General features: G+C 38.9%; 1 protein-coding gene across 6 annotated transcripts in view; it reads right to left on the bottom strand.

The window, feature by feature from the left end:
- ULK4 (unc-51 like kinase 4) overlaps nt 1-27,512 on the bottom strand; it is a 447,445-nt gene that overhangs the window by 351,153 nt on the left and 68,780 nt on the right. For all 6 annotated transcript variants that reach the window (XR_003998867.1, XM_030551188.1, XM_030551184.1 and 3 more), the window contains exons 18-19: nt 9,111-9,218; nt 4,640-4,723 (exon numbers count right to left, since the gene is read on the bottom strand). Coding sequence is in view for 5 of the 6 variants with exons in the window: in XM_030551188.1 (XP_030407048.1) it covers nt 4,640-4,723; nt 9,111-9,218 (192 nt within the window). In the remaining variant the exon portion in view is untranslated. The remainder of the gene's footprint in view (nt 1-4,639; nt 4,724-9,110; nt 9,219-27,512) is intronic.

Consider the following 27,512-nt stretch of genomic DNA (forward strand, 5'->3'; position numbering starts at 1 on the left):
ATTGCTTCAGCTGCTTCCTTAAGCTTCCTAGGATGAATTTCATAAGGCCCCACCAACTTGAATAGATGTAATTTATCTAAACAATCTTCAACCTGCTCCTTCTCTATTTTGGCTTTTGTTCCTTCCACCTTGTTGTTAATATTAACTATGCTGAGTATCAGTCATCGTTAACCCTTTTAGTGAAGACAAAATAGGCATTAAATACCTCAGCCTTCTTGATATTATCAGGAATTAGCTCTCACTCCCTGCTGAGTAGAGAACCTATGCTTTCCTTTGTCTTTTTCTTGCTCCTAGTGCATTTTAAAAACTCTTCTTATTCCCTTTTGTGTTCCTTGCTAGGCATAACTAATTTTGTGCCTTAGCCTTTCTGAGTCTGTGCCTACATGCTTGTGCAATTTTTTTTTTTACTGCTCCTTAGCAATTTGTCCATGTTTCCATTTCTTGTAGAATTCTTTTTTGATTTTCAGGTCATTAAGGAACTCCTGATGGAGCCATAATGCCCTCTTACTATTCCTCTTATCTTTCCTTCACATCACGATAGTTTGCAGTTGTGCCTTAATATTGTCTCAAGAAATTGCCAGCTCTCATGAACTCCTTTTTCCCTTAGATTTTCTTCCCACAGGACAGTACCTACCAGTTCTCTGAGTTTGTAACAATTTGTTTTTTTGAAGTCCATTCTCTTTATTGTTTATCTCTTCACAACTCTCACACTTTCCTTTCCTTATGATCATGAAATCTATTGTTTCATGATCATTTTCACCCAAATTGCCTTCAACCTACAGATTTACAACTAGTTCTGTCTTGTCAGTCAGAATCAAGTCTAAAATGGCTGTCCCCCTGGTTTCGTCCTCTGCTTAACAAAATAAAAAGTTGTCCCCAATATTTTGCAAGAACTTACTGAAAAATATTTGGGATAAATCTCATGACTGAAATATCAGTATAGGGGGTTATAGCTTATTTAGGAAGGACGGGTAGGGGGAAAAGGAGGACATGTTGCATAATACATCAAGTATATATATACTTGTTCTGAGGGCCAGAAAGTTGAAAGGTCGATCAGCTGAAAGTTTCTGGGTAAAGATAAAAGGGGAAAAAATCAGGGTTGACATCATGATGGTGTCTACTATAGACAATCAAATCAGGACGTGGAGGTGGAAGAGACATCTAGAACAAATAATAGAAATATGCAAAACACAAGACCTAGCAGTAATGGGGGGATTTTAACTACTCAGACATCTGAGGGAAAAGTAATTTGGCAAAACAGATCTCTGATGTAACTTAAGTCAGAATTTAGCTTATGTACTAATACTTCCAATTTTTTATCTATTCCCCATAATCCTTATATTTCGCTATAATCAAAGATGTTGAGCAGATTCCCCCACTGATTTCCCTTTTATTTCTCATATGACCCTATTGTAATTTTCCATTTCCTCCTCGTCTAGCCCTCTGTTATGGTTGCTTTTTTACATTTACCTGTGGGCTTCATAAGCATAGATCAGACCACGTTAATAGCCCATGGCAGAACCAGATCTCTCAACACTGGGATACAAGTTGGATAATTTCTTCAAAAACCTTTTAACTGTATCACACACAAATAATGATCTGTCATCAATCAAAACATGATAAACTGAAAGAACCAAATTAACTCTTAAAGACAAATTAAAGAGCCCCTCCCATTTCAAATACATTATTCCAAAACACAGAACAAAAGTTGTAAATGGTGAGCCAGATTTTTTCATTAAAAAAAATCTAAACCATTTCTAGAATTAAGCAACATAGCCTGACTAATGATAAACACATTGATCAAAATTATTCAAAGTCGGATAGGCCAGGATGTTACATAGAGAGATTGGTGATCCAGATGAATAATTTGCCATACTGCTGAGAAAAGTTTGGAGCCAAAGGAAAGAATCCGTAAACTCCATCCAACAACTGAAGCAGGTCTGCATACCATTGCTGTCTCTGCCAAGCTGAGAAATCAGGACCAACTCTTGCTTTTCCTCTCTTATCTTCCTCACCACCATCTGAATTAATGGAAAAGCGGGGAAAAGCATACAGGAGGACCTCTCACCACTGCATTCGGAAAGCATTCAAGATGGACTCGCTGCTCTTTCCCACACTTAACAGAAAAGACTTTTTTTTGGTGAACTTGGTTGCAAGCAGATCCACAATGGGGCAACCCCAACTGGAGATCTCTTGTACCACCTGGTCCCTCAGAGGCCACTTGTGCATCTGAGAAATTTCTCTGCTGAGCTCATCTGCCAATATATTACTGTACCCTGCTAAACAGATAGACGTGTAGACTGCACCAGTCTCACAGACTGACTGCCTTTGCACACAGCAGAGGAGATAGGGCACCTACTTCCTTGCAGATATAATATAAGGGCCAACTATATCGTCCATCGTTACCTGAACAACTTTCTTCCTTATTTGAGAAAGAAAAGATCTGAGAGCCAGGTGAAGTTCCTCTCAGTTCTAAAACATTTATCTGCAAATTCTTTTCCTGAAAGTGACTTCAAACTATAGGAGAACCCAGACGAATTCCTCATCCATTGTCTGATACATTGAGATTATTGTGACAAATGGGAACTGAACAGTATGCCTTTGAGAATATTGACTCAGTTTATCCTCTTCAAAAAAAAAAAAAGTGTCCTGAGGCATGGTGACTAGCATGTAAATAATGTCTGGTTTTGGCTTGTAAACTTGAGCCATCCACCACTGCATTGGCCTCATTCTGAGGAATGCATATGGAGTAACATAAATAGACACTGCCATGAGACCTCTTAGACCCAAATAGAAAATTACTTTTCGGTCTGATGGCACAGAATCTCTGGAATTCCATCATCACCACCAATCTTTCCTCTGGAAGGAAAGCGCTCTCTGCTACCAAGTCCAGTATAGCTCCTATAACATGGATTCTCTGACAGACATGAATTGGACTTTTTGATATTCAGAAGTAGTCCTAATCCATAAGTAGGGAGGTAGAACCTCAGTGCAAATCTTCACATAACAAAGCCTTCAGCAGCCAATCATCTAAATATAGGTAAACAAAGATACCCGGTTTTCTTCGATGCACGCTACTACAGAAAGACACTTAATATAGACCTTTGGCACTGTAAAAATGCCAAATGGAAGAACCTTGTACTAAAAATATCTTGGTGCTATCACAAAATAGATTTACTTCAGATGATTTAGTCAATTAGAGTTATGGAAATATACATATTTTAAATCAAGAACTGCAAACCGATTCATACTTTGAAATGATGGAATTTAATATTCCAAACCAAACTTCCAGAAGAACTTGTTCAACTTACTTAAACCTAAGCTTGGACAGACCACTTCACTGCCTGGTAATTAGCCCCCCTAATACCTAAAAAATGTTGATTTAGTTTCAGATCTATTGAATGAATACATGCATATCATACACAAACACACAATGTCTCTCCAGAGCAGGATCTTTGCACTGTGGCGGCATAAAGAGCTTCCAAATCTGTGGTTGTGCTTTATCTTCAGTGATAAGACCTTTGTTTGCAGGACTATCAATTCAGCAAATTTCATGTGCACTATATTCTTTAGAAAAAAAATTGAAAAAACTAATAGCCAGATAAATTCTCAGTGAAATTTAATATATTTCAGGGTTTAGAATTTATTTTACTGTACAGGAATAAATTAATGTTCCTTTGAATGTCTCTGTTTTGTTTCTATGTCATGTATATCTACTGATATAAGAAGTCTCCCTTTCTTAAGATGACATTTACATCGTTTATAACAACCATGTCTTAGAGTGACTTCTTACTATGTATCCATTACTACTTGCTGGAAAGAGTCCAAAAAACAAATCAGTTGTGTGTTCTTGGTCGTTTGACGATTTGGAGGTTTTCTATGCATCTGGAGATTTCCTCCATTAAGCACAATCTGTAAGCAATAAAGATCTCAAAAGAAAGGTACTCATCTTGATTTCCCGCCCCCCCATCCAGTAAGGAATGTTTTCAGCCTTTGGCTTTGCCTTGGGCAACTGATCTTAAATAAACAGTAAATGCCAACCTTATATGTGGCTCTGCTCAATTCTTTTTCATTTTGTGAGTGGGGACCATAGATGTATTTCTTTTCTTCCCTTCTTTAACAAAGCAAAGTTGTCACAATAGAAATTAACTATAAGATATATCATACATAGCAAAAAAAAGTGTTTAAAGTTTACAACTTTGGGGCCTCAAAGGACACTGATGACCTGACAAGATGATGGAATGTTTAGAGCCTTGTATATCAATTTTTTAAACAGACAGGCAGAAAAAAAGATCTGCGCAAAAAATCAACTGTAGCAAGAATTGTACTAGTTCACCAAACAGTCCTCAAAAGAAATCCATAACATGAATAAATTCAACATTTATATCATAATAATTCTTCATTTACTATCTTATAAACAAAATCAAGTAATGTATAAATGTTGAGTATACAGAGAAAGCTACTTCATTTTTGCAATCTACTACTACTGCGTAGGTCATGGTCGTATCACAATTATTTAAATTCAGGAGCAATACTTCAGTGACAATGTACTGCAGTGCTTTAGGCTACAATCATCTCACAATGCCTGAAGGGTTATTACAGTGGAAAAATTCTATTGAGGAGAATAAAAGATCCTTACCCCTTCCCGAAGGCACCTCATTAGCACAGTGTAAGCAGCCAAGGGAACAACCCAGCATTCTCTGTGGTGCTCCTTTTTTTCTTCCTGTAATGAAGTGGTAGCATCAGCAATGAAGCTAACAGCACAAATGATATTAACCCTTTAAATAAAAAATCATAATATTTCAGCCATGAAAAATACACCCAACAGATTTTAAAAGGTTAATATACATATGTCAACTGAATAAAATCTAGAAGATAGATTAAATTCTGGAACAAAAAGTTGAATTTGATATTTTGAATTTTTATGGCACAAAAGTTGATTTTTATTATATGGTTGAAGCATGATGTAAAATTCCCATGAGTATTTGTCCTAAGGTTTGTATTTTTCATTGGCTCAATGTAATTCACACTCAAAGCCAGTCCTACAATCTCAGCTATCATTTTGATTAATTCGTTACCTATTTTTACCTAAAGACACTATTTTTTGCTACCACATTTGGAACTTCAATGAACAGTCCATTTCAACTTGCATCAATCCATTTCTAGTATGAAATTAAGTAATTTTCTACTCATACAATAAGATTTATCTACACTGTATTTTTTCTTTTGATCTATAGCAGCAAAGGCACTGTACATCAGCAGATCCACAGACTTATACATTTTTTTTAAAGCATTCAAAAAAAAAAGTCTCAGATCATAGTTCAACAGCAACAACATAAAAAGATAACATGTCTCTTGCACAATGGTACAGCCTGTGTCCCATTTCAGGGACATCCAACTAAGACTTGGATAGAACTGGTGGCAAATAAGGCAAATCCTTCTCCCAAGTGAGAATCTGTTCTCTTCTGAACTTCAAAAGTTTCTAAAGTACTAAAAATAGGGGGGAAAAATCTTTTTAAGAAATGATTGTGTTAAAATTATATCTAGAAATACATTTGCTTACTGTCCCTCAATTTAAAGAAGTTTTTAAAGAAAATTTGTTTTTGAAAAATATGCAGAAGTTATTAGAGTAGCTTATTCAAGACGCAGTATGGAGCACTTGGAAATCTGCTATTTATCTAGAGAGAACTAACAATATTCCAGAATCCGTACTTACCAGTCCTATCGGAATAGTCTTGTTCTATTCACTAAAATGAGACTATTATTCCACTATTAGTGGTAAACAGATTGCTGCTTCTAAAAAATGGCATATTACAAATTGTCAGGTGAATAGAAGGCTATTTGGATTTTCTTTAGTATAGAAAGAACCTGCAACAGTTCATGAAAACAAATTGCACATTTGGGCACTAACCTGCATTTGATAGCATAGAGGTGCTAGTAATTGCAAGAGAAAAACATTTACTAGGAAAATTCAAGAGAATAATTTTTTAATGTACTGCTTACTCTAAAAAGCCTAGGATGTACAAAGTGATCAGGTTAATGTTGTAGAAACAACATTAATTTTCTGTGTCTCCTGACTTTTGAGATTCAATATATATTTCAACATCACCATTCCATTAATAAGATATACTAGTTGAAGAAAAGCGATTAATGAATTGCTTTCCATATATTTTCCTTTCCAAGGAACACAAATACGTACAACCCTAATCAAAAATCAAATACTTCATTTCTTTCATTCCAACATTATCATTTCTTAAACCTTGTTTCATTCAAAGGGAGAATAAAGTTTAAGTTGATTACAAAGGGTATCAATAGATAGATGTTAAAACTCTATAGACGATAGATATGGGTATCAATAGATAGACGATAAAAACTCAGTTTAATTTCTTTTGAGCTCTATGTCAGCTAACTACCAATTCAAAAGTGTGGTAATTTCCCTTGGAACTGACACATGCAAAAATGATAGATCTGTCAAGTTACATGGTATAACCAGGGGAGATTCAATTTAACGCCAGCCATGGACATCTAACCCTGGGCTATGATGTTCTGTCCCTTGCCTTTCTTCTTTTTAATTTATCTGCAGATATTTATACAGATATATTCTAATTTACACTTTTTCTTCACATTACTGTTAAAGAAAATCCGAGATTAAATGCTCAAAATAACCCCAACATTTGAGAAATATTACAAAATGTCAAAAGGATGTGAAAGTCATCTCTGGACACTAGCAAACTGGGTTTTAACCCAAGTTTGCCTTTCCCCATCCACTGCAAAAGTGAATAGGGAAAAATAACTCTAATCTTACATTACAGCCCAATCAAGTTCAAGCAGAGGATGCCTTGTAAGGAGGAATAAGGGCTTGCCTACCCAGTGCCAGCAAAGCACTCTAGAGGGGTGTGATTTGTAGAGCACTGTAATGTGCTGTGCTCCATGTAGGTCCCTCTGATATGTTCTTGAAAGTGCTTAGTTCACATTAATGTAGTCCTATACCATATTAATTATAAGAGAACATGCATTTGGGCTGTGCAGGATATAACGTGAATACTTTTGTGTGTAAGAGAAATTAATAATTGTAACTGGAGTTAACCAATGCTCATATCCACTTTAGACCCTTGCTCTGGTCTTGTGCACTTATGAAATTAATATAGTAATATTCAAAATATTGACATAATATAGTTAGTGCATATGCCTCAAGGGACACAAAGTATAACATGCAATATCCTTTCATATCTTTTTAATCTGAAGTTATCTACATTTCTAAAGAATAAAAACAGAATTACAATTCTTAAAAGAAGAAAAAAGACGCATATGGGGGTTTAGAAAAAATGTCATCTTCTGTTATTACTATTAATAGTATTTCTCTTTCTACAAAAGCTAGCATTGTCTAGAAAATGCTACTCCACGTAACGGCTGGTTGAGAACATTGTTCTTTTTGTTGCGATTTCGACGGTTCAAATACAGCCTATGTCAGTAATCAAAATTTGCCATTTGAAATTACTTTATCTCAACCCAGTTCCTAGAGGATAGCTGTTCACATAAAAAACAAAAACAACAACAACAACAACAAAACACTTACAATTGGAACCTATATTGACAGTCTCTGCAGAGGACAATGGAAGTAAACTACCGATTCAAACTTAAAGATGGTCTCCCCTCCTGGTAAGTTTTGAAAAACAATGCAGGGGCAGGAAGGGCAAAATGCTGCACTGCTGTCTACATTATACTGTACCTTACCTGTGCATTGAGACAGAGGACCATAATATACTTAATTCTGTATTTCTTGATTTTTGTGCAATACAATTTCAGTTAAGTACTCAATTGCTTTTTAACATGCCAGATGCAGGGCAACACTGATCCATGTACATCACCACTGAAATGCAGGCAAGGGAATGTTCAGGACCGGCTCTAGACATTTTGCCGCCCCAAGCACGACGGCACACCTCGGGGGGGGGGGGCGCTCTGCCGCTCGCTGGTCCAGCGGCTCCGGTGGACCTCCCGCAGGCGGAGCCGCAGGACCAGCGGACCCTCCGCAGGGACGCCTGCGGGAGGTCCACCGGAGCCGCCTGACGCCCTCCCGGCAACCAGCAGAGCGCTCCCCACGGCATGCCGCCCCAAACACGCTCTTGGAGCGCTGGGGCCTGGAGCCAGCCTTGGGAATGTTGCACCAGTGAACCAGGGTCCAAATTCACTCACATTCAAATAACGCAGAAAGACCCATTTGTTTTATGACCTTCTTTGTGGGTGGGGAAGGAATCATCTGAGAATAGAGTTGTAAGTATGGAGGGAAATCAGTGATTGTGGAAGAAGCTTTTAACAGTTGGAAAAAGCTTTTAATAATTTATGGAGACTGGTTTGGGGCTTTTTTCATTTTTTTTTAATTAAATCCCCATCCACTGCTTTGAAAATGTAGGGTTAACATCTAAGAGCTACTTTCTACTGTGCATACAGCATCAGTGGCCTAGTAAAAGCAAGACAGTTTAATGAGACTACATGAACTGCCACTGTTACATGAAAACATTTAAATCCTGCTACCATCATTCTGGATTCCCTCCTTCCAAGGGGGGAAATACCATCACATGAACTAGAAGCACTAAAGGCTTCATTTCAGTTTTAAAATGCCTCTTTCAGTAAGCACAAAGGAACATTTTTAGAAATAACAGAGCATTGAGAAGTGTGAACTGGGATAACTGAGAAAAAATGAAAAAAATCTACAGTGAAAGAGTGTAAGAAATGTAAACAACGATGTTAAAACTTCTATAATCTGTCTTGGAGATTCAAAAAGTAGAGGGGGAATATAAAATGGCAACCAAATAATTCCATGGCCCCTTTACAAGTTACATTTTATTTCTAACAAGAGCTTCAGGCATTTCCTTCTCTTAATGGCAGTAGCTAATGAAAGAGAGCGAGAGAAAGTGGGCTCAACAGTGTGGGATTTTAAAGAGTTGCAAATCCCCTGTACTTTTAAGGTCACAGCACTTGAACATATTCAACATTAATAAGGCATGCACTTGAGGGTAACAAATGCTACGAATACCCACATAGGATGTTTACCTTACTTCTGAAAAGGATTTGAAACATTAAAAAGATTTGCATAGATCTTATAGACTTACCTGACTGGCTATCAGGAAAAGCACCTCCCCAAGGGCGGGTAAAAGGCATTGTTTCAATTTGCTGTTCCTGAAGTTTTCTCTGATCACTTCAGTTAGGAGTATGACTGCCTAAAATATAAGATATGATAGGCCTTAATTGGCAACCCTCAGACAAAACTTACACTGAAACATGCCGCGGGGCAGGGCCGACGCTTCCATTTAGGTGACCTAGGCGGTCGCCTAGGGCACCAGGATTTGGGAGGGCGGCATTTTGCCACTCTCAGCAGCAATTCGGCGGCGAGGGATCATTCCATGCTCCGGGTCTTCGGTGGCAATTCTGCGGCGGGTCCTTCACTCACTCTGGGACGCGCAGCCGAAGTGCCCCGAAGACCGCCGCGGAAGGGCCCCCCCGCTGCAGAATTGCCGCCAATGACCGGGAGCGTGGAAGGACTCCTGCCTAGGACTCCAAAAACTCTGGCGCCGCTCCTGCCATGGAGGGCACTCTGCCAGTTGCCGGTCCCGTGGCTCCGGTGGACCTCCCGCAGACATGCTACACTGAAGCCGCGGGACCAGTGGACCCTCCACCGGAGCAGCCTGCCGCCCTTCCGGTGACCAGCAGAGAGCCCCCCGCAGCATGCCGCCCCAAGCACGCGCTTGGCGTGCTGGGGCCTGGAGCTGCCCCTGCACTGAAAACCAGCCGAGATATGCCTGAGACCCAATTCTACTCCTGTAGTCCTCACTCAGGCAGAACCTTCATGCACATAGAACTAGGTTGGCTAAGAAGAACAGGAAGAAATTTTTAAACTACAATGTGAAACAACTGAGAGTATTGCCTATATTATCGACAGTAGTGATCCTTAAAGTCAATTGTTTCCAAAAGTTACTGCATGCTATGTACCTGAGATGCTCAGTTATTATTCCATACTTTATACAAGCGGTAATTATGGTATCACACACACCATGGTGTGTTAATACTTGAAAATATCAGCTTTTTCATGACTACTGTAAAAAATATTATTACTGCTTATACTACCCTTTTTAGAGGATCAGTAAAACATTACTAGCTACAAATCTTGATACACACTGGCAAGAATAACATTTAATATTTCATATAAATAATAGGGCTTCCTACTGCATGCTTAGGTCCATGATATTTTAAAATGTACAATAAAAAGTACAAAGCTCAACAGCAATTTGAAAACAAGACTATAGAAACAACTGCATTATCACGACCTTTGGCATAACGAATATACTGTGCACTATTTCACTCTTCCATCAGTAAACACTTCCTCTTCCATTCCCCTTTAAAAACCAAAAGTACCTCTTGTCAGTTTGAGGAGAAAGTTCCTATGTTTAGTTTATGCTTTTTTGCTGGGGAACAACTGGTTGCAGACTTGTTAAGCAGTATTTTTATTTTTATTTTTTCTTTAAAGTTTGTATCTCCCAAGACAAGTGTCACACAATCATTAATTCCAAGATCTTGGATGTCTACTTTGTTTTCAGTACTTGATGGGAAAAGTAAAAAAGTCTATCCAATGAAGTCTGTTCATATCTGATCAATCAAATAAAAACTAAACAAATAATGTACTGGCAATATTCTTTTCATTGTTCAATTCTCATCTAATTTTATACTTCCATATGGATAAAGCATACTCTAACCCATGGAGTTTGATGTGCCACCTTTTTAACATACAAGTAGTAAAGAGAAGGGTCACTCAGAAACTGAGAGACCAGATACAATTCCTAACTGAAATGGATCTAGGGCTCACTACAAAAGACAAACTAGAGAGACTTACAGTCAGAGCGCTTGTCTTTAACATGCCCTTCTCCAAGGCACAATGAACATGGAGTGTGGGGTCAATATTAGGGATCACATCCCACATGACAGTGTTTAAAACCTGGTTAGTGCATTTCAAACTAAATGCTACTTAACTACCTAGTACTACTAATTATCCAAATACTAAGAGTACCACTATAACCAACTATATACACAAGATAATAAAAAAGTACCAACAGAAAAATATGAAGCAAGATACAAAAGACCAGACATACTAGTCAGACCAATGGTCCATCCAGCCCAGTATCCTGTTTTCTGATAGTGATCAATGCTAAGTGATTCGGAGAGAATGAACAGAACAGGCAATCATCAAATGATCTGGAACACAGAAGTTGCATCCCTGATCATCCTGGCTAACAGCCATTGATGAACTTATCCTCCATGAACTTATCTAGTTCTTTTTTGAATCCTGTGATAGTTTTGGCCTTCACGACATCCCCCAGAAATGAGTTCCACGGGTTAACTATGCATTGTGTGAAGAAATACTTCGTTTTGTTTGTTTTGAACCTGTTGCCTATTAATTTCATTGGGTGACTCCTAGTTCTTGTGTTATGTGAAGGAGTAAAAAATACTTCCTTATTCACCTTCTCCACACTAGTCAAAATTTTATAAACCTTTATCATATCCCCTCTTAGTCATCTCTTTTCCAAGTTGAACAGTCCCAGTATTTTTCTCTCTCCATATATGGAAGCTGTTCCATACCCCTAATCCCACTTGCTTCTGGGTATCACTATTGTCTTTTATCTTACATTTTAGTTTAAAAAACAAAAATAATTGATTTTAAAACTTCTGATATACAATACAGAACAGTTTGAGAGAGAAAACCAATACAGTTTGGTTCAGTGGTTCTGAACAGAATAATAACTGATATTGGCATCTTCTTCCTCATCAGATGTGTTATCTATGGGATAACTGATATATACTTTATTTCATATAGTATAGCTATATATCTTCCAATTTAAAAAACAATGATTTGTGCACAATCTATGTAACAATAGGTTTCTATCATTTACTGTTATCCATCTCACTTCCCTCAAGCTGTCTGTCACACTCACTTGTTGTACCTTCCCTTAAAATTAGACTACAAACCATTCAGGAAAGGAACAGTGTCAGCCTATGTATTTCTATAGTGCCTAACCCAATGAGACCCTTATCCTGAATGTGGCTTTTATACAACTAGTACTAATCCAAACATACACAATATGGGACCTGAAGGAAAGAACAGTAGTGGACAGCACTGAAAAGTTAGCATTTACCAACCATTATCGCAAATTTCCTAATCCAAGTATAGAGGAAAATTCTTGCCTCTGAAATACCTCTCTGTGGTAAATGTTATCAAATACTGACTTTTTAATGGTGAACACTTAATAAATTAGCCCTATGATTTTGCTGAACACATTCAAGGAACCAAGTTCTCCGTAGCCATAGACAAAACATGCACACCTAAAATGATGTGGCTCATTGAGTCAGAGAGGTATCTTGGTTCCTCCCCAAATCCATGGCAAGGCCCTTCTCAGGTCACCTGCAACTGGAACTATGGGAGAGATGTGGTGCAGAGCCTAGGGATCAGGAATCCTGGTCTACAAATGTGCCTTGACAAAAAATGGGCCCTAACTAATCTCTTCATTCTCCCACAAACACAAACATTACTTTTACTCCTGACAGGAATAATATAGGATAGATTACAGGTGTAAATTAACTCTGCTTTAGGGCCAAATATACAAGTACAAAATTTGGGCAGTACACTTTTTGTTCAAGGTTAAAGGGCAATAATTTAAGCAATAAATAAATAAATAAAAAGTCCAGTTGTATTTTATTACTTGGAAAAAAAACTGTGTAATAAAGTCAATTTATATTAATTATCGACACTATGTCATCTCTCCCCACTCTGGCTATTTTTTTTTCTTTTCTATCAGCCTACTTTTTCCCTACTGAGCAATTAGTAAAGAACACTAAGTCCCACAGCATTTTGAAAAGGCATTTTAAATGTAACACATCAGTTAGACATTTTATACTAGCTGTCAAGTTGGATGAACATAATAGATATAGTTACAATAAAAAAGAGCTAAGATACAAGATTTATATCTGGATAGACAGCCATTAGCTATATGTATGACAAAATAATATGTCGATTCAATATGTTATTCCTTGGAAATTTTCACCCCAATTCAGGCATCTAGAAGTTTCTCTGCAGTTCAGAAGCCAGTATTATAGTCTGTTCACAAACAAGAGCTATTTTATACCTTATGAAGTAGGTGGCAGAGATTTACAACATAACTCCATTTTTAATCCATTGGTACGAGGAGTCAGAAAGCATTAATGGTAATTAAAACACATTTGTAATGCTGCAGACCCTTACAGAGATAAAACTGACTATGCTTCCAGCATAATAGAAATTGCTGTAGAACTCAATGTCTTGTAAGTAGACACATATCATGTTATGTGTGCTGATAACAACAAAACAACTTCACTTTCCTTTGAACAGAGTACTCTTGCTTGGCTGCAAAAGTAGGTTATATACAGTATTAGCACTAAACAGAAAAATAACCATCTCTATTATAACTTTTTTAAAAGTTCACAGGAAAAAGCACATATACTCTGTTACAAAGAAAGATAATGGTGTTCCTTAGAATATCCTAAAATACTGATTTGCATAAAAGTGGTGAAAAGGTGATGGTACTATCATCGGTTGAACACTATAAAGATTTGGAAATATCTTCACAAAATATATGGCAAGTTCATTAGACTTGTGTTATTTGTGTATCTGGAGGACATCGCTGTATTCTTAAAAATGATTTCAGGACAAATTATTATCTGTCTGAAAATTCAGTAAGGCCATTCATTAAGGCCAAGATAACGTTTCTAGATACCTTAAATGACTGCTCCTTGGAGTAGCTAGTCCTGGAACCCACAAGAGGAGAGGCAATTCTTGATTTAGTCATACATGGAGCATAGGACCAGGGTCCAAGAGGTGAATATAGCTGGACCACTTTGTAACAGTGACCATAATTAAATTTAACACTCCTTTGTGATGGTGAAAACACCACAGCAGCCCAATACTGTAGCATTTAATTTCAGAAAGGGGGACTACACAAAAATGAGGAGGTTGGTTAAACAGAAATTAAAAAGGTACAGCAGTGAAAGTAAAATCCCTGCAAGCTGCATGGAAACTTTTTAAAGACACCATACTAGAAACTCAACTTAAATATATACCTCACATTAAATAACATGATAAGAGAACCAAAAAAGAGCCACCGTGGCTAAACACCACAGTAAAAGAAGCAGTGCGAGGCAAAAAGGCATCCTTTAGAAGTGGAAGTTAAATCCTAGTGAGGAAAATAAACAGGTACATAAACTCTGGCAAATTAAGTGTAAAAACATAATTAGGAAAGTCGAAAAAGAATTTGAAGAACAGTTAGCCAAAGACGCAAAAAGTAATAGCAATTTTTTTTTCTAAGTTCACCAGAAGCAGGAAGCCAGTGCATGATCAAGATGCTAAAGGAGCACTCAAGGACGGTAAGGCCATTGCAGAGAAACTAAATGAATTCTTTGCATCGATCTTCACGGCTGAGGATGTGACTGAGATTTCCAAACCTGAGACATTCTTTTCAGGTGACAAATCTGAGGAACTGTCCCAGATTGAGTGTCATTAGAGGAGCTTTTAGAACAAATTGATAAACAGTAATAAGTCACGAGGACCAGATGGTAGTCACCCAAGAGTTCTGAAGGAACTCAAATGTGAAAATTGCAGAACTACTCACTGTAGTCTGCAACCTACCATTTAAATCAGCTTCTGTACCAAATGCCTGGAGGATAGCTAATGTGATGCTCATTTTTAAAAAGGGCTCCAGAGGTGATCCCAACAATTACAGGCCAGTAAGCTTGACTTCAATACCAGGCAGACTGGTTGAAACTATAGTAAAGAACAAAATAGTCAGACACATAGAGGAACACAACTTGTTGAGGAAGAGTCAACATGTTTTTTTAGAAAGGGAAATCATGCCTCACCAATCAACTAGTATTCTTTGAGGATGTCAACAAGCATGTGGACAAGGGGGATCCAGTGGATATAGTGTACTTAGTTTTCAGAAAGCCTTTGACAAGGTCCCTATTATGCAAAGTAAGCTGTCATGTGATAACAGGGAAGCTTCTCTTATAAACTGGTAACTGGTTAAAAGATAGGAAACAAAGGGTAGGAAAAAATGGTCAGTAGTCAGAATGGAGAGAGGTAAATAATGGTGTCCTCCCAGGGGTCTGTATTTGGACCAGTCCTATTCGACATATTCATAAATGATCTGGAAAAGAGGGGTAAACAGTGAGGTTGCAAAATTTGCAGGTGATACAAAACTACTCAAAATAAATCCCGGGCAGACTGCGAAGGATCTCTCAAAACCGGGTGACTGGGCAACAAAATGGCAGATGAAATTCAATGTTGATAAATGCAAAGTAATGCACATTGGATAACATAATCCCAACTATACATCTAAAATGATGGAGTGTAAAGTAGATGTTACCACTCAAGAATGAGACCTTGGGAGTCATCGTGGATAGTTCTCTGAAAACATCCACTCAATGTGCAGCAGCAGTCAAAAAAGCAAACAGAATGCTGGGAAGCACTAAAAAAAGGATAAAGAAGAAGACAGAAAATTTCATATTGCCTCTATATAAATCCATGGTACGCCCACATCTTGAATACTACATGCATATGTGGTCGCACATCTCAAAAAGATATAGTGGAATTGGAAAAGGTTCAGAAAAGGGCAACAAAAAATATTAGGGGTTTGGAATGGCTTCCACAAGAGGAGATATTAATAAGACTGGGACTTTTCAGGTTGGAAAAGAGATGACTAAGGGAGGGGTATAATAATCTATAAAATCATGACTGGTGTGAAGAAAATTAATAAGGAAGTGTTATTTACTCCTTCTCATAACACAAGAACTAGGGGTCATCAAATGAAATTAATAAGCAGCAGGTTTAAAACAAATAAAAGGAAATATTTCTTCACACAACGCACAGTCAACCTGTGGAACTCCTTGCCAGAGGATGTTGTGAAGGTCCAGACCATAACAGCATTCAAAAAAGAACTAGTAAATTCATGGAGGATAGGTCCATCAATGGCTATTAGCTAGGATGGGCTGGAATGGTGTCCCTAGTCTCTGTTTTCCAGAAGCTGGGAATGAGCGACAAAGGACGGCTCAGTTGATTTGATCATTACCTGTTCTGTTTATTTCCTCTGGGGCACCTGGCATTGGCCACTGTTGAAAGACAGGATACTGGGCTAGACGTATCCTTGGTCTGATCCAGTAAGGCCTTTCTTACAAAGTACCCAGACTGCTCATTCCATGCATTCACAAGCATCCTCAGCAGCTTTCTTAGCACAGATTCCTATCCAGAACATTTGTAAAGCGGCAACTGGATCATTGATGCACATGTTCTCCTTCCATTACATTATTACCCATTACTCTAAGGAAGATGCCAAATTTGATTGAGCAGTATTGTTGTCTATATGTACAAAAACTCCGATCCTTTCTCATATATTACTGCTTGGGAGTCACCAAGAGCGCAGTCCACATGTACACTCTCACAAAGAAGAAAAAAAAATGATTACTAATCTTTTGTAACTGTTCTTCGATGTGTTGTACATGTCCATTTCATGAATGGCCCTCCTGCCCCTCTATATTGGTGTTTTTGGAAAGAAAGAACTGAGGGGGTGTGGGGTCAGCTGGGTGCTTTATAATCAGCAATATTGGCGCTTGGCAGGAGAAGGTGCTAAAGCTGCCCTGATGGATATCCCTGAGGGAAAAATTTCCCACAGCTGTACATGTGGCACGTGCATATCCAGAGTGGAATGGACATATGCAACAGTTACAAAAGGTGAACAACACTTTTCTTCTTGTGGGAGAAAACTGCTATTTGCAAAATAAATTTTAAAAAAACTTATTTAATTTATATTTAATTAAATTATACTGGTGAGTGTGTGGAAGTAGATGGAAACTGAACAGTCCAAGGCAAAAAAAAATTTGTAAGATAATGTTTTTTGTAACCCATAGGATTGTAAATGATAAGGTTGGAAAAGGCCTCCTACGTCATCTTGTTGTTCTCAGCTTGTGAACAGGAGCAGCAGAAAGTAAATAAAAAATACCTAAATTAATAATTACCCCTTGGAAACTTTCTCATTTTATACTTCATTCTTTTTGAGTATAGCAGCACACATTTTACCCCTGCTTGCTTTGAAAATTATTCAGGAAAACAGAAGTAAGGCTTTATTACGATTGCACATCCGGGCAGAAAGAATGAGCTGAACTTGTAGATGTAGTGAAATGCCATTCACTAGAATTTTTATCTCTTATATAAATTGAATTCTTTGTGTGCAAATTATTGTATTTTTATGCTAGTACAGCATTGACAAAGTAAGGGTAAATGTCTTATGAAGTAAAGTAGGTATATGTATAAATTAATACCATTTCATAGGGATGAATTTTGAATATAGCTATTTTGTATATTGCAGTTTTTAAAAATATACATTAAGGTTTCTCTTTACATTTGCTTCTGTAAAGAACACATAGCATTTTTTAATAGATCAAAAACAGAGATCCACCAGAAAGAAAGAATTGTATGCATTAAAAGGATCTGCACTTCTCCAGGAGATCTTTTAAAATTTACCATTTGGAACAACTTTGCTGCTGTTTATTTAAAAAAAAACAAAATCCTGTTACATCTGGACTGCTCCCACTACTCTGCAGTTTCCAGAGGCAGTTCAAAGCTGTGGCACAGTGTGTACTGGCCATGCCGCCTTCTGTTTGCTGCCAGATCTACTGCCTCTGTGGCAGCAATCAAGTGGTGGTTGATTTGCTCCCATCCTTTTCTTTTGCCTTTATTATTTTGAAGTTATTTTTAGGCAGTAGTGAGCTTTTATTTGTTCCAAGCCACCTTCCTTGTTCAGGGTTTATGCCACATCATGGCCACAGCCACCTGGAGCCTTTGCTGTAGCACTCTCCTGGTGAGCTCCTCTTCCCCCTTTCAGGCATGGCAGAGCAGTCTCACAAGCACTGGGCAAAGTCCGAAACATGCTCTATATATCAGGGAGCTTTCCGAGGCTCAGCAGAAAGTGAATTATGGCTAGCTGTCTCCCAGCCAGATGACCCTAGTGCTGTTAAGGCATGGGCTCTGAGAAAGATAAATATATTGGGGCTCTTACCACCCCCGCAAGTTGCCATGACTTCATCACAGAAAAATCTGAACTGAGAGAGAGGAGCCTGTTTGGCGGAGTTGAAACAGTTTTCAATATTGTTGCCAGCCCAGGGAGTCCAGCCATAGGTAGGTTTTTATCCAGGACATCTTGGTGTACTTGTTACACTTTCAGACTTCTGGTCTTCCACTTAGTTAGTTGGGAGTCCACCTGATGGCTGTTTTGGAATTTCATCCTCCCATTCATGGTAAGTTGGTGTTTTCAAACTCCATGGCAGTGACATTCTTGAAAGGAGTTACTTGTCTCCACCTGCCAGTTAAAGAGCTGGTTCTTTTGTGAGACTGTGATACTGTCTTAGCATCTCATGTTGGACCTCCCTTTGAACCTCTGGCAACTTCTTCTTTCTCCCTTTGGTGCCTGAAAACTGTCTTCCTTTTGGCAATAACAGCTGCAAGGAAAGTGGGTGAGTTGCACGCTTTGATGGTGAAGCCCTCTTACATGCAATTTTTTAAAGACAAAATAACCCTATGGCTGCACCCTAAGTTTTAATTGAGTGGTTTCCCAGTTTTACTTGAACCAAGCTGTATATTTACTAGTGTTCTTCCCTAAGCCACATTCAACCCCGAAGAACAACGCGTTCACTTGTTAGATGTCAGGCAACGTTTAGCTTTTCATCTGGATAGAACCAAACCTTTCTACTCTTCATTTCATTTGTTTGTTTCATATGCAGACTGAATGAAGGATAAAGTGGTCTCTTGCAGATGACCTCCAGGTGGATATTTTCCTATATCACCATAGAATACGAAGTAGCCCAGGGTATGCCTCGTCTAAGGGTGTGAGCTCATTGCACAAGACCCCAGGTGACTGTCAAGTATCAGAGGGGTAGCCATGTTAGTCTGGATCTGTAAAAAAGTGACAAAGTATCCTGTGTCACCTTATAGACTAAGGGACGTATTGGGGTATAAGTTTTTGTGGGTGAATACCCACTGTGTCACCCACGAAAGCTTATGCTCCAATACGTCTGTTAGTCTATAAGGTGCCACAGGATACTTTGTATTTACAGAATTTCTAAGTGACATTCCTGTACTGGACATTTGCCACTTGTTCTTCTATGCATACTTTTACAAACCACTATACCATTATTGCTGCATCCAGGTCAGATACAAAGTTTGCAAAGGCAGTCCAGCAGTCCTCTTTTTAAGGATCTCCTATGAGTGCTGCTTGTGAGTCACGTAAGTAGAATACATAACTGCATCTACTTGAAGAAAAAATGGTTTCCTACCTGTAACTGATGTTCTTTGAGATGTAATGCAGAGGTGTTCCAATAGTCTGTCCTTCTGCCTTGCAGTTTGAACTTCTGATGTATGCTGCAAAGGAACTAAAGGGGTCAGGGCAGCGCCAGGGGAAGGCTAAGGTCACAGCGTGTGAGCGCCGCCCCCTATAGGTACTGCTAGGCAAAGCTCTCTGGCTCCAGTGCATTGGGTGCACTCACACCTAAGTAGAATACACATCTGCATCACATTTTGAAGAACAAGTACAGACAGGGACTTCCCTTCAAGCCTCTGGCAACTTCTTCTCCCTTCTGTGCCTTGATTCCTTCTTCAATGGTATCTCACCTGAAGGCCTCCTTCTCTGCAGGTGGGGGCCTTTTGAGCAACCTTTGTGGGTGGGATTCCTTTTCTATCTAATTCTTATTTTACTTTTTCTTTATGCCTCCCAGCTTCTGTGTCACTGTTTGCTCCTTCCCAGACATAACAAAATTGTTCGAAATGCTGCACATTAGAATGGAAAATTTCTTACCCAATAATTTCCTTTCTGCTAGTAGCATCTCCCATAATTCTGCCTACCTGGATGTGGCAATGGTCAGCTCGTTAGCCAAAGGTCAGCATTTTTTTTTTAATTTGGAGGTTACTACGCAGACAGTTGCCTGCTTTCAGTAGTTAATGAGATGACATTGATGTTGCTGGTAATATCATTCTATGAATTTTACACATCTTTGGAATGACTCATTTGTCCATAAACAGGCTAAGGAGGCATTGGCAGCCTAGATTGTGCCACAACTTGGAAATGCCTCCAGATACTGCAGCCCAGTCATTACAGAATTGTAGGAGATGTTACTAGCAGAAAGGAAATTGTCACGTAAGAAATCCTCCATTCTTAGTGAAGAAGAGGAGGAAGGGTGGACCAGTGGGTGATCAAGGCAATGAACAGCATTTAAATTCGAAGTGTGATAAAAGGATTCGAGCTGAACACCAAGAAAAGTAAAGATCATTCATGTCAAGGAATAAAAGCCATTTGTTTTCAAGCAGCTTGAGTCTATTAAGTCTTATTAAGCATGGCACCATTTCCAAGGCATCAGTATCACAAAATGCACAGAAATCTGGTACTTCATCTCTGCAGCACTAGTTGTTTTTTTTTTTTTAAGCCACAAGGGAGGCCCAAAGAAGCTTTTCGGTAAAAAAACTAGTGCTGCAGAGATGAACGCCCACTGGACCATCCTCCTCCTCTTCATTTATAGCTTTCTGCTCATCTTTCCTTTCCCCAGTCAGTTTCTCAGAACATGCAAAAACTAGTTATACAGCATACTTTATCCACTGGATTTCACTGTAAATTCAAGACCAATTCTGAACCATGACAGATCATTAGACTTTTTTGTTAAGCTGCAGCACTGTTGGAGAAAAAGTTTAAAATATGGTTTGTTTCTAACTGTGCTACAAGACAGGAATCTGTTTTTAATTCTATCAGGACATTACTGTATTGTAACCAGTTTCCAGGTATGGTACAAATTACACTGCAAATGGGACGTTAGGTGCTGATCATACATTTGATGAGCAGTTGTACTTAAGTAGGCCTTTTAAAAAATCTTGTTCCTTGCTTTTAATGTGTTTTGCTTCAAATACCAATTTATCTTGTAGATCTGGTCAAACTCTCTTACTAACAAAATGCAAGACAAATTTTGGCCTTTTGTGTCTGTGAATTGTGATCAAAACAATCCTGTATTCAGAAATATTTAATTTATTATTTATTTGTATTGCTGTAGTGTCTAGCAGTTTATGTAAGCAGATCTCAGCCTGTGGATTCTTCAAAACTTTTCACTGCCTAGTATTTGCTATTTAGTATATGTAGTGTGTGATTGATCAGCTAAGCCATATAGTATTGTTTCTGGTAGGATGGCTTTACTATTTTTAAGTAGGAGAATAAACACTAGTGAATAAGGGTGAAATCCAAAGGCCATTGAAGTCAACAGTAAGGCTTCAGTTGATTTCAGTGTACTTTCTACCTGGCATAAGAACATAAGAACGGCCATACTGGGTCAAATCAAAGGTCCATCTAGCCCAGTATCTTGTGTTCCAACAGTGGCCAATGCCAGGTGCCCCAGAAGGAACAAGTAATCATCAGGTGATCCATTCCCTGTCGTCCATTCCCAGCGTCTGGCAAGCAGAGACTAGAGACACCAATAGCCATTGATGGACTTATCCTCCATGAATTTATCTAGTTCTTTTTTGAATCCTGTTATAGTTTTGGCCTTCACAACATCGCCTGGCAAGGAGTTCCACAGGTTGACTGTGCATTTTGTGAAGAAATATTTCCTTTTATTTGTTTTAAACCTGCTGCCTATTAATTTCATTTGATGACCCCTAGTTCTTGTGTTATGAGAAGGAGTAAATAACACTTCCTTATCTAGTACTTCTGCAATTTCACATTTGAGTTCCTTTAGAACTCTTGGGTGACTACCATCTGGTCCTGGTAACTTATTGCTGTCTAATTTATCAGTCTGATCCAAAACCTCCTCTAATGATACCTTAAACTGGGACAGTTCCTCAGATTGTCACCTAAAAAGAATGGATCAGGTTTGGGAATGTCCCTCACATCCTCAGCCGTGAAGACCGATGCAAAGAATTCATTTTGTTTCTCCACAATAGCCTTACTGTCCTTGAGTGCTCCTTTAGCACTTCAATCAACCAATGGCCCCACTGGTTGTTTAGCAGGTTTCCTGCTTCTGATGTACTTAAAAAAATATATATTACTTTTTGAGTCTTTGGCTAACTGTTCCTTAAATTCTTTTTTGACCTTCCTAATTGTATTTTAACACTTCATTTGCCAGTGTTTATGCTCCTTTCTATTTTACTCAATAGCATTTAACTTCTGCTGTTTAAAGTATGCCTTTTTGCCTCTCACTGTTTCTTTTACTTTGTTGTTTAGCCACGATGGCTCTTTTTTGTTTTTTACCATATTTTTTAATTTGAGGTATACATTTAAGTTGAGCCTCTATTATGCTGTCTTTAAAAAGTTTCCACGGAGCTTGCAGAGATTTCACTTTTGGCACCATACCCTTTACTTGGTGATGAAACACCTGTCCATTCCTAACAACAATGGATACATAAAGTTATCCAAGATGAGATTCTCCATGAGGAGATCATGTAGATCATCCTGTCCACTATAGCCACAAAAAGTGTTAGACTGCTAAAATGGTTTAGTCCTCTATATAGGATGTTAGAGCTTGTCTAAGACTAACACCCAATGCGTGTAGTCGTTGTTCATTCCTATTTGCATGAAGCTCTAGGTAAAACACAGGTAACTAAACACGTTGACTGCTATAAAAATCTGAAACTACTTTAAGGTAGGAAACTCAGATAAGGGCATAAGTACACCTGAGCTTTAAAGAAGACAGTATGGTGGCTCCAATGTCAAGTCAGACCCATTTCTGGCAGAAGTGATTTCAGTTAGAAAAGCCACCTTCCAAGAGAGGTATAGTAAGGAGCATATTGCTAAAGGCTAAGATGGTGGTCCCATAAGATTAGACAAGGCCAGGTTCAAGTCTCAAGTCTCACATGTGCAATCATTCTGTAGATCTATCTGCATCTCCCACTGCTTCTGTTGATTCCCTAGGTGCTGCTGGAGGACCACTAGGACCTGCTTAACCGCCCCCTGGAACTAAAGTGGAAATTCTGGTGACCAGCCTTGTCCCTCCATATACCAGCTTGAAGGGCAGACCATCCTTCGATAAATAAGTCTTCCATATATTTAGGTTCCATCATCTAATTGTCCAAACTTAAAGTCCCAAAGTGCATTTAAAACACACACACAATCCTTCCTTCTTCACTGGGGCTATTCCTCGGCCTTTCTTCAGGGCTTAGCTGGCAGCCTCTCCCATCCACTGGGTTCAATATCCTTGCAATAGACTTGTTCACCTTCCTTCCCTAGGGTTGGTACGGGAATCCAATCACACCTTTTACTCTGGATTCTGGAACAGGCCCTGTACTGAACAGCTAGGTTTGCTCCTTTACTTGTGAGGTGGTTTTTCCTGAGCCACTTTCTACCCAGCCTTTTCAGTTCCTCTTGGGGTCTCTCTTCCCTGATTAGTCATTTCTCTCCCAGGTCTCCTTGCCTGGAGTGATTTCTTCACTGCTCTGAGCTTGGCTTAGCCCCAGGGTCCCCAGCTCACAGCATAAGGCTCCTTGTTATACAGGTCACTTCTGTCTACTTTCCTAAATCTGGATTTAGGTGCTTAACTCATAGACTCATAGACTCTAGGACTGGAAGGGACCTCGAGAGGTCATCGAGTCCAGTCCCCTGCCCTCATGGCAGGACCAAATACTGTCTAGACCATCCCTAATAGACATTTATCTAACCTACTCTTAAATATCTCCAGAGATGGAGATTCCACAACTTCCCTAGGCAATCTATTCCAGTGTTTAACTATCCTGACAGTTAGGAACTTTTTCCTAATGTCCAACCTAAATCTCCCTTGCTGCAGTTTAAGCCCATTGCTTCTTGTTCTATCATTGGAGGCTAAGGTGAACAAGTTTTCTCCCTCCTCCTGATGACGCCCTTTTAGATATCTGAAAACTGCTATCATGTCCCCTCTCAGTCTTCTCTTTTCCAAACTAAACAAACCCAATTCTTTCAGCCTTCATTCATAGGTCATGTTCTCAAGACCTTTAATCATTCTTGTTGCTCTTCTCTGGACCCTCTCCAATTTCTCCACATCTTTCTTGAAATGCAGTGCCCAGAACTGGACACAATACTCCAGTTGAGGCCTAACCAGCGCACAGTAAAGCGGAAGAATGACTTCTCGTGTCTTGTTTACAACACACCTTTTAATGCATCCCAGAATCACGTTTGCTTTTTTTGCAACAGTATCACACTGTTGACTCATATTAAGCTTGTGGTCTACTATGACCCCTAGATCTCTTTCTGCCATACTCCTTCCTAGACAGTCTCTTCCCATTCTGTATGTGTGAAACTGATTGTTCCTTCCTAGGTGGAGCACTTTGCATTTATCTTTATTGAACTAAGCATATAAGTTTGAAAATTTGGTTTCAATTTATTAGAATACGGTGGTTTTCAACATTTTTTCATTTGCAGAATCCTAAAAAAATCCCAAAAGGAAGTGCAGAGCCTTTAGAAATCTAAGACAGTCTGTGGACCTACAGGGGACAATGAGCCACAGGTTGAAAACCACTGGAATACATTATCTATCAAGAAGAGCGAGTCTAGGATTTGCGGCCTAGACTGCCATGTGGATGAGCTAATACCAGTCTTGATCCCATGATCCTCAGGTTGACATACAAAGAGGGTACAGCTCTATATACTGCCACTGGGAACAAATGAAGAGCAGTGAGTAACAGGACAGCAACCCCTTTGGTCAACTAAGAACTGGCAACTGAGGACAAAAATATGGAAGATTACATGAAATCAGCCCAGTAGAGGGAGGATGGAGATTTAAACCAGACAGAAAAATTGAAACACATCCGTACAGTTCTAAAAGGGATGCTGAGAAGCCATGGGAAAGTATACGTAGAAAAGAAGAAAGGGAATTTGCAACTATATAATTCAGAACCAAATTCCAATCAGATCTTAAGAAGAGAATCCACTAAATGACCTAGGCTGTGACTACCAGAGAGATTGCCTCTCTCCATACTGCCACAGCTGAGATCAGCAACGATGCTCAAGCTGCATCACCCTTGCTATACTGGAGAGGGAGCTGTACAGTGAGTGCTCTCTGAGTGATCCAAGGATCTGAAATACCCCAAACTTAGCAAATCTGAGGGCACGTTGTAAAAGTCATTTATTTGATAGGAAAATACCCTCAGCTTTCCCCATAAAACCCCAACAGCAATGGTACAATGGAAAGGAGCTTTTCTGTTGCTTTTATTTACTGGCTGGCTGAGTTCATTCGTTAATGTTTATGGTTGTTTAATCCTGCTGCCAGGCTGTTTGTTATTTAACAGGAGTTTTTAAAAGCTGCAAAGTGGTCATTATATTGTGAAAATAATTATCAGGGGCCTAGAATTTTCTGTATGGGTTTTTATTTAACTTTGTTTTGTTTTGGCAATTGTTTAAATCTAACAAAAGAAATAAAACAAGTATATATTCAGTGTGAGTTGTTTTGTTTTTTAAAAACAAGTCTAGCAACTCTAAGAAAACTTCTGAAATATTCTCAATTGGGATTAATGTAAAAACACAAATTATTGAAGGTACAAGTTATTCTATGCATACATCCCATAGAGCACAAATATATACTCTATTAATTATTCAAAGAAGGGGATGGGTCAAATTGAAATCAGTTCAGCAAAAGCCCTTCTACCACCATAGTTAGGAAAATTGGTCACATGGCAGCACAGTGTCTAAGTAATAATGACAGATCTATAGTGGACTTCATGTAGTTTTTAAACAAACCTCGTGACGGTCAGCTGACCAGAAAATACTTAACAATCTTTGATATTTGGACTCAATGGTGAGCTGAACTCCAGCACCCTTGAACTCCCCCAAAATCAACACAGCCACTATGCTTTGCTCCTCATTGTCCCTTATGCATGTAATCCTCTATAAAAACTAATTCATGAGACCACTTTGTCTGTCCTCTGAAATTTCTCTTAAAGAACAACCTATGCTGTGACACCATATGAAACTGAGCGGCTGACAATGGATAGATTGCGGGGCTGTAGGGTTAAAAAGTTAATATAAATTAACGTACATAACTGGTTTGTATCCCTCTTCCCTACTATTGATAGTCCTTAATTTAGAGAAAAAGAAAAAAAATAATGCAATGGACCTAACAAAAAAAAAAATGCATATCACTCCCAACCCTCTCTGTTCCCATCCCGACTGCCCCGCCCCAAACCTCTGCCCCCTCCTCCCTGACTGCCCCCCAGGAGCCCTGCTCTCTTATCCAACCCCCCACCACCGCTCCCTGCCCCCTTACCAGCAGCAGGAGCTTGCAGCCATGACACCTGGCCAGAGCCAAGTGTGCTCCCCATACTGCCCAGTGGGAGCGGTGGGCCAGAGTGTGGCCCGCGGGGATGGGGGAATAGCAGGGAAGGGGCCAGAGACTAGGCTCCCCAATTGGGAGCTCAGGGGCCAGGCAGAACAGTCCCGCGGGCCGGATGTGGCCCACGGGCCGTAGTTTGCCCAGGTCTGGTTTAAAAGCATCCAAAATTATTGTAGAATGTCAGTGTAGTAATTTGAGGTGTTGTGTTTAAAAAAAAATGAAACAAGAGCAGATTTTTAAGAGGCAATCAGCTTGAAGTGATGCACCCAGCATTATATATGATGCATTTTGCTCCAGGTAAGACGGCAAAGCTGCTCAGCATTCAAGAGCTCAAGATAGAACTTTAAACCTGAGGATATGGAGCTTAACAGAATTTGATTTTGTATTTTGTGTGAAGCACCTAATTATGTTTCTGTACATATGTTAAGTGACATGCAATTTATTTAACAGCTATTAATAGAAAATGAAAATGTTGTACTGTAATCATTTAAATAAGAGGCAACAGCTTAAAACAGACACCCACAAAAAAATGCTGTCAACTTTCTCCAAATAGCACTACAACCTCAGAATTAAATTCAGTAATTTCAGTAATTCAAAAATTACTGAAATTAAAATTCTAAATTCAAACGTAGAATTACTCATGTCACACCTAAATCCACAAACACACATGGATTTTATATAAGTAACTGTATTTACCTGACATGTGAAAGACATAGGGTGAAAGTAAAGTCCTAGCCCTAATGAAGTTAATAGCAAAACTACAATCGACTTTAATAGGTCCAGGATTTCACCCATGATGGTCGGTAGTCCTAACAAAAAGGCAAGAGAAGCCACCTTTAAATGGTATTTCTATTTCAGGGAGCAATTCTGATTATTTGAATTTGGTACATCTTCCAATTGACTTCTATGTCCATGGTCTTTCATAGACATGTTTTTTTTCCCCCTAACAAATTAATATGAAGGTTTCATAATAAACTTCAAAATCACATTATACTTTAAATAGAAACCTCACAATAGGTGCACTAAAAATATTACAGCAAAAGTTGGCACTGCAGAGATATGAGCTAGTTAGAATCAACAAAAATCTGTGATTACAGAAAACTATATAGGCTGAAAATGGT

This window comes from Gopherus evgoodei, chromosome 2 (genome assembly GCF_007399415.2).
Source record: "Gopherus evgoodei ecotype Sinaloan lineage chromosome 2, rGopEvg1_v1.p, whole genome shotgun sequence".
NCBI lineage: Eukaryota > Metazoa > Chordata > Testudines > Testudinidae > Gopherus > Gopherus evgoodei.